The following is an 11,393-nucleotide window of genomic DNA, read 5'->3' as shown; positions in this document are numbered from 1 at the left end:
ATCAAATCAAAATAAGTAAAGTACTTCTTGACTGGTTATATCACCTCGTCTTACCTTAGTCAAATGTTCTGTAAAGAAACGAAAGAAAGAACAGACATCGCCGGGGTGGCAGCGTTGTATGTGTTCAGTAGTAACGTTCAAATAAGGTTAAGACAACCGCCTTTATTATTAGTCTCACCTTTTTGGCTAACAAGGAAAGGCGTGGGCTGTTGTCATAAAAAAGTACTTTTTAGGATAGAAAATTCCTTAGTAAGGCATAGTCCGCGTTTGATTTGGTGTAGGTATTTATTGCTTTGAAATAACCTTCTGGATTTTGAATAGACAGCAGGCGCGTATTCAAATTGTATAATGTGGAGTACACTCTATGCCACAGAGTCTAGTCTATGGATATTAGCAAAAAAATGCCCGATCACTTTTAGTTTTTATGCTTAATAAAAAAAATCTCGTTTGTTTTTCGTTGAGATTAATTTTTCTCAACTACAGCTAGTTACAACGTTGCAAAAAGAAATTCTCAGTGCGATATCTATTTGGAAAATGTCAACAATTTTTTTTGTCCTAATCAAAAATCATATAAATCTGGTAACTGTGAATTGTCTAGTTTTAAATCAGATAAATTTTCAAGTGTCCCGTCAAACGCTGACACTTCATTTTCAATTTCTCCGCTTATCCAACGGGATTCTTACGCAAATTAAAAGGCTTTTAAACTTAACTATTAAAGTTCTCAAACTTGTATAATAAGAGGTTCATAGTTTTGACATTGAATCCTCCTTTACCAAACAGACAGCTTGTAGGACCAACAGAAAATCCCGCTACATCCGGTTCTAGATCCTTATAGTCAGTTAGTTAATTTAGATTTACAAGCGACGTTGTAATTGTACTAGACTGAGTAAACTACGTTAGCTACAGACTAAACTAAATATGACTAAACTAATTCTATCTATGTACATATAATAAAGTACATATAATAAGTAAAAATCGAATGTCTGCACATTAAATATTTTTCCAAAAAACCGATAGGAGGCAATTAAAGAAGAGTCATAGAAACCAAAAAAATATTTTTTTGAATTTTTGTCTGTCCGTCTGTCTGGTACGTTATAACTTCAAAACCACTCAACGGATTTGAACGCGGTTTTCACATTTGGATTACGTATAAATGAGTATTGTCAAAACTTTGTTTCGTCAAAATCGGTGAAGCGAAAAAGAAGTTAGGGTCAATTTTAAATTAGATATATATATGGTTATGCGAAAAGCGACCAACAGGCGGGCGGAGCCGCGGGTGACAGCGAGTTTAAAATAAATATTGCAATTTAACTTGACGTACGATCTATTCTATGTAAGCTTGTAATGTATGACGTTGGTAAAATTGTGGAACTGTATTTATACAATTCTTAAGTCCCACTTAACATTCCCGATCAATTAACATTATTCTGTGGTCTAAGTTTTACCCACTTATGTAATATGCACTCCTTTCGATTACGCTCAGGAACCGTATTTGGGCGTATATTATTCTAATAACGCTTTGACTAGCACTTGGTAGGCTATAACCTGATGAGACGATCACAAGAAAACACCTTGGTACTTTAAAATGATTTCATATTTACAAGTACTACCGTCTCGACCGGTATCCACCAGCGAGTGACCGATCGAGTCCCGTTTAAAAAAACATACCATACTCAAAAACAAAATAAAATAATACCCTACGTAAAAAAAACGATCACTTTACAAAAATAGATCGGTAAAACATTCCCTTTAAATCGATATAAGTTAAATAGTAATAATTTAATACATTTAGAAGTTATTATAAATATTAACGTCATTTAACAAACAAAATGTGATATTCCATATGTCGGTGACAATTGAGACGCAAGGAATTCATTTCTGAGTGCAATTTATTGCTTTGTGTCATCGCGACGGATAACACTTGAGAAATAAGTACTTCATAACGCAATTTATCACACTTAAATAAGTTAACGTTGATTTTGATATTTCTATGGAAACGTGTTAATGTTTATGTAACTATTACCACACAAACCACAGTCGGAAACAGTAACAAAACATGAAATGACTTTCTTTCTTTTGAGCCGTCTATTTTGGCTGAAATCAGAGACCTCTGCCTGTGTAGGCAGCTCCATTGATGCCCGTTTGGCTTCGGCGAGCTCATTCCTCGCCCTTGCATTTCCCACGTACACCCCAGTGGTGGGTGAGCGACCTCTCCCTCGTTTTGGCACTGGTATACTGTTTTTTACTCTAGACTTGGAAAGACCAAGAATTTCTTCCGGTTTGCTATCGGCTTCCGCGTCACGAGTGGTTATCTGACACATTCCACTACTAATCTCACCGTCAGACCAGGCAAAGCTCATTTTAAGGCTCTGATTACATCCAAACTCAAAAGCAGTTACCCCGCTTGTCCTCTTTTCGATCTCCTTTTCTACTCCTTCACTCCCACTTATCTTAAAATTGGGAAAGCGAAAACTCATTTTTGTTCCCAAAAGTATGAGACGAAATAAACGGTCGTCCCCCGGGTGATTCCCATTCCGATGAGAAGGCTACATACTGTGAAGGTCGCCTGCTATCCTCCATTTTTTTACGCGTACTCTCCCGGGTTCCATAGACCTTTCCTTGTCGTAGGCCGGCCTTATAAGGCAAGCCCCGTCCGCTACCTTAACCTTTGCATGTATCCGGTCGCGCCTGGACGGGGTATTTGTTGCGTAATTGAAGGCCAAGGGGTAACGACTTTCAACAAATTGGCACTCAATCCACTGCATATCTGTGGCGATTTAAGATATACCCGACAGTCCCTACACCGCCACTGCCACATCCTATGAAGCTCTGTAAGCAAAGGATACATGGAGTGAAACTTACACTGCTTGTGCCGCTCTCATTCTGACCATTCACCCTTGACTTGTTCTGTATGGTAGTACCTGCGGGTAAAGCCCTGGGGATCTCTGATGCACGCAACCCCCCACCACGACAATATGGCGGCTCGACGGGACACAAATACTGGACCCTCCAGTTTAATGATTAATTCAGTTACTCTTTGACAACAGCAATTTTATTGTATCATCAATTATACAGTCCTTATAATTTGTTAGACAAACAACGCAACCAAGTAGTAGGAAGCTTTTATGATGACAAGACGAAGGTGAAATTAATGCTCAGCACAGTAACAATGTTTGGAAAACGTTCGCTATATATATATCGGATTTATTACGAATTCATTATTTTAAAGACAGGACGCCAGCCTCGCTGACGTCACTAATGTCACTCGTTTCAGTACGTTCCAGATATTTTAAAATGAAACTTCAATTCTTCTAAATGTTCTTGTACTTCTCGAAGGTTCTTCATAATCACATTCTTTATGCTCCGCACTCGCTGAACTCTGCAGTCCGCTGTCGTGCGTCCAGACGTCATATTTGTACCAGAATCCAAACATAGTTCTGTTCTCTTTGATTTCGTTTTACTTTTAACAATAGTAACGACGACCAATAAGTTGTTATAGTAATTGATGCCAGCCTTGAGTTATTTCCATGTTGCATCCGTCATTGAAGCTGATAGCGCCGATATATATATAATATAATTGTGAGGAATTAACATTACATAATATAACCAATGTATAGTTTATAATGAAAACTTTGTACAGTTTATTGTTGAACATGAAGTAATCCATCAATTATGATCCGGTAGCAGTTTATACGCGTTTAAATACAAACAGTTCGAAATAAACACAGATGTTAGTTATGTATTTATTTATTCTCAGCAGACAACAATCGCGTGGCTTCCCTGTATCCAGAGTTACTGGCGCCGTGGACAGTTGAATATTGGGTTGGATGGGTGGCTTCCCCCGCGAATAATACGCGTAGGACTCCCTCCGAGTCCGTTAGAGGAGCCCCAAGATCAGCCCTAGCGCTCGGGTGCTTCGCCATCAACAGATTGTCGTAGGAGTAACAGCCCCGTGTGAACGGATTAGAGAACCACGTGGTTCTTATCACTCCCGTCGGCTCTGGTATTGTCATGTTCTTTCCCAGGAACATACGGACGACCTCCATGCTTTTAGCTTTCACAACGTCCTCCGGTAACGTTTCGATCTGAAGAATGAAATTTGAATTTAAGGACTATTCATATAGGACTTAAACATTGTTATATATATATTTACGAGCCCTATCAAGCATTTTTATTTGTAAGAATATTGGCAATTACTCAAATGTACTTTTCCTATCAAATATACAATACCAGAGACCTACCAACTTGGTCGCCTCTCCTATAGTCCAAATCTTCAAAGTGTTGTCGGATCCTTTGATAGCGCTAATGTCTTTTAGTCCAACCTGCCACTTTTCGTATTTCTCTTTATCAGGTTTCAGCCAATGGAATATGTAAGCCGCCTTTTCTGGCCACCAGCGTTCGGAAAATGACAGTATTATTTTGCCCACAACTCCTATTGGTATTTTTTCAATGGCTGTTACCTTGTCATCTGGCAAAGCCGGCGAGAACAATGCTTGATGTCTGAAAATTGATTATTAGAAATTTAATAAGCAATTAGTGGAAGTACTTTCAAACCAAAGACAACCTCTACCTCTCCTTCAACACTCCGAGTGACACCGTCACTATGACATTATCAGCGGTGAAGACACTTCCATCAGCACATGTCACTTCAACGTCTCCAGACGAATCTCTCGGCCATTTTATTAATTTCACTTCTTTGTTCAATTTAATGTCCAACGTGGGCCAGCCGGGGCCGTTCTTATATTTATTCTGGAATTAAAAGTTTGAGTTTAGTTTCACAGGATAGTTTAAAATTATGCTAACAAGGATTTTTTATGTAATAATAGTCCAGTCCAAGATGATTATAAATTCTGGAGAAAATCTATTAGACACTCTTTTATTCCATCTACACCTACCAGTAAAATGTCGAAGAAGGTCTTATATCCATGCCTGCGCCAGCTCATGTCCTGACTGCCTCCTAGTGGCACGTACTTCCTGTTGGAAGACGCGTCGTTCCAGTTGTTTGAACCCTCGTTTCCGTCAACAACTATATCAGCAATCTCAAGGAACTCCTTCATGAACTCCGTGTCATTCAAGATATTGGGATACTTTTCTTCCAGATACGCCGTTAACCTGTTTTAAGAAATTAATAAACAAAAACTCCTGTTGCATCTTAAGAGCAAAAATACTCTAGATGACTTTAGCTATGACTTATTGCAAGGCGATCTTGACTTAACTTACCATTATTATCTGGTTTAATGAACAATATATTGGTAGTAAAAATAAGTTATCAAATGGAGAAGTGTCTATAACAGAACAGCGACATACTCACTTCCTTGTTATATATTTTCCAAGAGGTTCAGGTTCCTCAGGGGAAGTGTTCATCGTTTGAAGACAGAAGTATATCATTTCAAGAATAACGCTGTCTCCCAAAGTGCCATCAGATTTATAAACGGATTCGTCGTACTCCTGTTTTAATAGAGCGATGTTGTTTCTGACCGCTGCCTCGTACACAGGACTGGTGTCTGTCCCATGTATCCTACAGACACCACTTCTAGGTCAAAATTAAGACAGTAATACAGGCGGTATAGATCATATAGCGTCAGAACCAAAGAAAGGAAAGACGCCAGTCAACATTAAATCATACAAACAATTGTACATCAAGGTTAGTAAATACCACTCTGCTCCTAGTTCCACCACTCCATCTCCGAACTGCACTGTGTGGACTCTCCCTCCGACCCTGTCCTGAGCCTCTAACGCCAACACTCTCTTGCCGGCCTTAGCCAGTGTCGATGCCGCTGTGGCTCCCGCAGATCCCAGACCGATAACTATAGTATCATATCGGGACATTGTTCTAAAACAATTAACAACTAACGTATTTAGCACGTCCTTAGCTAGTGTCGATGCTGCGGTTGTCTCCGCAGAACCGGGACAAACAACTTTAGCGTCATATCGCTGGTTGACCCTAACACAATGTATATTATATATTCCTGAATGGACTGAAAAAAAGTGTTTACGGAATTGTATAAGCCTCTTTTTATATCCGACTGGATAGTGCTTCACTATTATTCCAACCGTTGGATGATGAAAATGAAGTCGTAGGTGCTGAAAGCACTATGTCAGTATTGACCTATTAACAGCCTAGTATAATGAAATAAAAGAAATATAAATTTTACAAAGAATGTCCTTAAAAATATTGTTATTACCTCAATCTATTGTTTGGTAAAGACTCTTTGATAGTAAATCCTCTCAGGTCTATCAGGTGTCTCCTCTAATAGAACAGTCCGTGAAGAGCACCTTATATATGCTTGTACTAATACCATCACTCACACGTGGCTGCTAACATGACGTAGCGTCAGCAGAGACAGGAACAGCACGACTCGCTCCTCCATTCTGTTTAGATGTAATCAATTACTATGATTTTGCATTTATATATCCGTGACACTCGTAAGAGCTACATGTTATATGTACAACTAGCTGGAAACCGCAGCTTTGTTTGGAATAATACATTCTTGTTCAGATAATTCATCTCCATACATGGAATAAGTTCTGTCTTTTCTAATACATTAACCAAAATTAATTAATTCATCTTTATCCGTCATTACTCTCGATCAGACATCTCATGTTCGTCGCCAACTCTTAGACTATACACAAAAACATTACAAACCAAAGGTATTGCCAACATAGTATTTAGGAAACATTGTTTATTGACAATTATTGGAAGGTAATTTATTGCCAGATTAACATACACGGACATGCGAACAAAAAACAACATTAGACAATTAGAGGGACATAAAAACTATTATAGTACTAGGCTACCAGCTGTGCGCGTGACTTAGTCCGCGTGGAAAAGGGACTTTAGGCAGCATTTTTGGTTATATAAGAGATAGCTAGTCTTTTCTGCCGTCGAGGTTGCAGCTAGCGTCAACTCAAATAAGTCTAGCCAGTCCAGTAGCGACGTCACTCAAGCTGCAGCGGAACATATTTTGGTAATTTTGGCGGCAAAAAATGATAATTAGATTATTTGTTTTTGCACCAAAGTTCCAAAAAATATACCTTTCGTTTGTAACTGTCGTTGGTTATTGTAAAAAAAAAGTTCAAAGTAATGATTCTCTATATACGATATTGCACTGTAGGTAACGGGAATTAAAGCATACAGTCGCTTACGATAACTAAAACGCGACAGAGCCACAGAAAGCTGATCCACACCCAAGAACACTTAGATTCAGAAAAACTAAACTGAACCTTAGACTTTGTTGATTGTCATCTCGAAACATAGGCTCACTGGAGACTGGACTTGTTTGACGTCACTGAAATAACCAAATAACTTGCTGCGAAATACGTCGCAAAATGTTTTTAACTCGTCGAAACTATCTTTTAAAGAAATTATTGTTTGATCTAGGATTCTAAAATAAAACTCTCCTCTGTATTTGTGTTTGGGGTATACTATAACTAATAACTGTGTTCGTAATTAAAATGTGTTGATTTTGTTCTTGGACGAACTGTATTTACTGGAGGGAAACCTGTTTCTACGTTGAGTTCGTGAGCCGCTTTAGAAGCCTCTGCTAACGCCGTTCCAAAGTGTTCAGACGTGCGATATTCTGTAAACTTAACGATCAACTTATTTATCAAATTTACGCAGATTTGAGCATGCATTGTAGGGCTGTGCATCATTTTGCTCAAAACGTTAATTTCGTTTAGAATGTCGAAACCGATTATTACCGCGCAAATGAATCTATAATATTGAAAGTTCAAAGCAAGTGGATGAGCCTCATGAGTCGTAGTACAATCCCATTCCTTCGAACCACCAGATATCTCCAGCAAAGAAGACTTTTCCAAGGTTACACCGTGATGGCTTTACTGCATGGATTGTGCCCGACCGTCGCGTTGCACACAAAGCTTTTAACTACAAATCCGGTAAATGTTTGCAAATTATCGGCCTCCATTATGTAGATGATGGAAATAATACCTAAATTTAATATTCAAGACTTAAAAGCCCTTTAGTTATTGTTACTTAATATCTGAACAGTATCTTTGTGATATTTAAGTCAATAAACAAGTCGGGTCGTAGTTACTTACCATAATCACGATGCCTGCACACTTCTGCTTTGTACTTACGGATAATTCAGTATGTATATGGATATTGAGTAATAATAACACTACACAAGGTAATATCATTAAACTGAGCCGAAAAATCGTATACGAAATACTTAAAGGAAGCTCAAAAGGGGATTCCCGTTTTTCGTCGAATGACAGATGACGTTTGGTATTGGTATCTTAGTTTTGACGGATGCCGATAGATGGCGGTTACCGTAATTTGGTCAGGATTTTTAAATGCTATGATTTAATTTTTTTTTCTTATACAATGAACATTATGACAATGACTTGAATAAGACAAGTTAGAAGTCACTCAATTTGCCGTCCCCTGGGCGTGCTGTCGCTTCCAGCGGGCCTCCTTGTTGCTAACTAAAAGGAAAATTGTTTGGCATCAGGGGAATCCTAGGAAAACACTATTCCCTATGCCGCACCCTGTAAAAATCTCTGCTTCTATCAAGTTTTTCTGTCATTTGGTTACTTTCAATCTGATTGCAAAGTTTTGGCAGATTATGGGTACGTCGACTTTTAAATTTATTTTAACAGCTGGCCACGAGGCCACTGCTGGATTCTAAAACATTCTACAGGGTAGCTGGTAGCTACTTCATCTTTCATACCTCTGTTAAGGGATATGTACTCTATATTATCCCCCGAAACAAATATATCGGCGCAAGCAGCTTCAATGACGGATGCAACATGAAAATAACTCAAGGCTGGCATCAATTATTATAACAACTTATTGGTCGTCGTTACTATTGTTAAAAGTAAAACGAAATCAAAGAGAATAGAACTATGTTTGAATTCTGGTTTAAATATGACGTCTGGACGCACGACAGCGGACTGCAGAGTTCAGCGAGTGCGGATCATAAAGAACGTTCGAGAAATACAAGAACATTTAGAAGAATTGAAGTTTCATTTTAAAATATCTGGAACTTACTGAAACAAGTGACATTAGAGACGTCAGCGAGGCTGGCGTCCTGTGTTTAAAATAATGAATTTGTAATAAAATCCGATAAATATCATTTTAGCTTTTATTTCTGCTTCCTGGTCGTTGTGTGGTGTCAAAATACCTCTTTCACGAAGCCTGGAATTTTCGATAGTTAAGAATTGATCCCCCATATCAATCTTTGCAGCATAGGTTTTCGTTTAAAATAACTTTTCCTGGTTCATGTGGATGCACACAGTTAGGATGTCAAGAAGCAAATCTAAATACTATTGAGTGTTTTTGTTGCCTTAGATTTGCGCTGGCAGATTTAATGTCAAATGCAAAGAGAAAATGTGTTGCCACAGTCAAGAACTCTTTAGACAGGCCCTAACTTTTACAGCCCTTGTACAAGTAGAGTCTTACGAAAGTCACCACAAAAAAGTAATACTAGCCATTTTTTGGTCATTTTGCAGGATACGTCCTATCTATTTCTTCAACCCTCTTAAGCCCTCGATTGACATGCAGCAGTAAGCGCAGGTACAAGCATTACACTGCCGAACTGGATAGCACTCTACTGATCATAAGCCGAAGTCGGTCAGCATTTAGTCGTGACTCAGGTTAGTCTACAGTTTCTTCATGCCGTATGTCCTTTACTCGTTCTGTCTCGCTAATAGATAACTTTCTTAACTCTGACGGATTAGTTCATAGTTTTATCTGGTTGTTTGTAATCTTTGTCGATATTCATTCTGTCGATATTCATTCGATATTCAAGGATTGTTCATCTGTTAATCGTAATTTACGATCTGAACTACTTTCCAGTTTTTTAGTCAGCAAATTTATTTACAAAAATGTATTTATGCAAAACAATATTTATTCACAAACCTGTTACGTACGCGCTACATATTATAAAATAAATGAACATCGCCGGGGCAACATCGTTGTATGGATAAAATATAACGAGTGACGCCGCTGACTCCGCGGAACGAACACCCAGCCGTGTGAACCAGGAGATTCCTGATACCACACAAGCTATGGAATGGATTGCTATCCTAACATCGTAGCGATCATAGTCTTAGGTATAGGTTGTGAGTTTTAATGTGTAATTCTTATTATGATATACATTTAAGTAAGTTTCGTAGTTTCCCTGGAACCTACGGTTGCCACTCTATGTAATTAACCCTATATAATATTAAAAAAATGAAATTAAGTTTATCTATTACCGTCCGGATCCAGAATACGTGCGTTTGCTACGAATAATTCAATACTAATGGCAGCGGCGCGGCTCTCGCCATTTATCTACCCGCGCCTACAAACGCCCAGGAATATCGACGTGATTGTTTAAATAAGTATTTTTATTATAAACTGGTTGTCATGAACCAAACAGTAAATGTTGTGTAGAGCTTACCACAATATCATACTGAAATCCTCATTCAGATCGGAATACCGTTGCTGATATTAGACTGCACAAACGCACACACAAAAATACCAAAAATCATTGTTTTGGGTTACTATTGCGTTGATAGAGGTCTTATAATATTTATCATATATCCATGTTCAGACGACGATCCCTTATATTTTATTGTATGTACAGATTTGGAGAAGACAGACTGTTGTCTATACTCCGTACTAATCAAACATTTAACTAATCATCAGACACACTTACAACACAAACATAAAATATAAGGAGGTGGCCACATACATTCTGTGTTTGACAGCATTGACCTCTCATTGAAGATCCTCATATAGTATAGTATAATCTGACGAACCCGTGCTCTGAGGATACTGCACATTAAAGCTGTCTACATTTAAACGTTATAATAATAAAATTAGATTATACCGAAAGCTGTGTTTTATAAATATTTATACATAATTAGTTACAAAATTGTGTAGTTACTAAAAAATACACGTGATATAGAGAGGGGGGCGGAGTCGTTTTAAACCCCACTATGTGTCACCAAGGGGGAGGGTGAAAAAAAGCTAGAAAACCTCACGTGATTAATGGACGGCCCCTAAGTAGGTATATATAGATTTATTTTTTCTTATCGAACTCGGCGACGGTCTTAAGATGACCTCTCAAATGTTTTTCAAACACAAGCAAACTTACATAATAACAGTTTGTAAACAATATTTTTATTTAATACTTGTTTTTACCCGCAACTCTGTCCGCTTTAACATCTCAGTTGCGCTCAGAGCTATGTATACAGTGTGTTAAAACAGTACATATAGTAATCTACGTCGCGGGTTTTTCATTTTAAATAACTTACATACAGACAGCGCCATCTGCCGGGCTGAGTTCTGAATCTAAACCATCTTGGACGAGACATAAACGCATACAAAAATTAGTTCATATCGATCACCCGTTTAGGAGGTGTTCGGTGACATACACAATGATCCT

The 11,393-nt window shown here is 38.2% G+C and overlaps 1 protein-coding gene across 6 annotated transcripts in view; it reads right to left on the bottom strand.

The window, feature by feature from the left end:
* Positions 1-3,729: 3,729 nt before the first annotated feature.
* Positions 3,730-11,393, bottom strand: part of LOC133319873 (uncharacterized) — a 39,575-nt gene continuing 31,911 nt past the window's right edge. For all 6 annotated transcript variants that reach the window (XM_061525843.1, XM_061525847.1, XM_061525845.1 and 3 more), the window contains 6 exons: positions 5,657-5,833; positions 5,312-5,518; positions 4,896-5,112; positions 4,571-4,749; positions 4,242-4,500; positions 3,730-4,085 (listed from right to left, as the gene is read on the bottom strand). In XM_061525843.1, the coding sequence (XP_061381827.1) occupies positions 3,744-4,085; positions 4,242-4,500; positions 4,571-4,749; positions 4,896-5,112; positions 5,312-5,518; positions 5,657-5,833 (1,381 nt within the window). In that variant the 3' untranslated portion in view covers positions 3,730-3,743. The remainder of the gene's footprint in view (positions 4,086-4,241; positions 4,501-4,570; positions 4,750-4,895; positions 5,113-5,311; positions 5,519-5,656; positions 5,834-11,393) is intronic.

Source organism: Danaus plexippus, chromosome 31 (assembly GCF_018135715.1).
Source record: "Danaus plexippus chromosome 31, MEX_DaPlex, whole genome shotgun sequence".
Taxonomy (NCBI): Eukaryota; Metazoa; Arthropoda; class Insecta; order Lepidoptera; family Nymphalidae; genus Danaus; species Danaus plexippus.
This window is presented reverse-complemented; position numbering and strand designations above follow the sequence as displayed.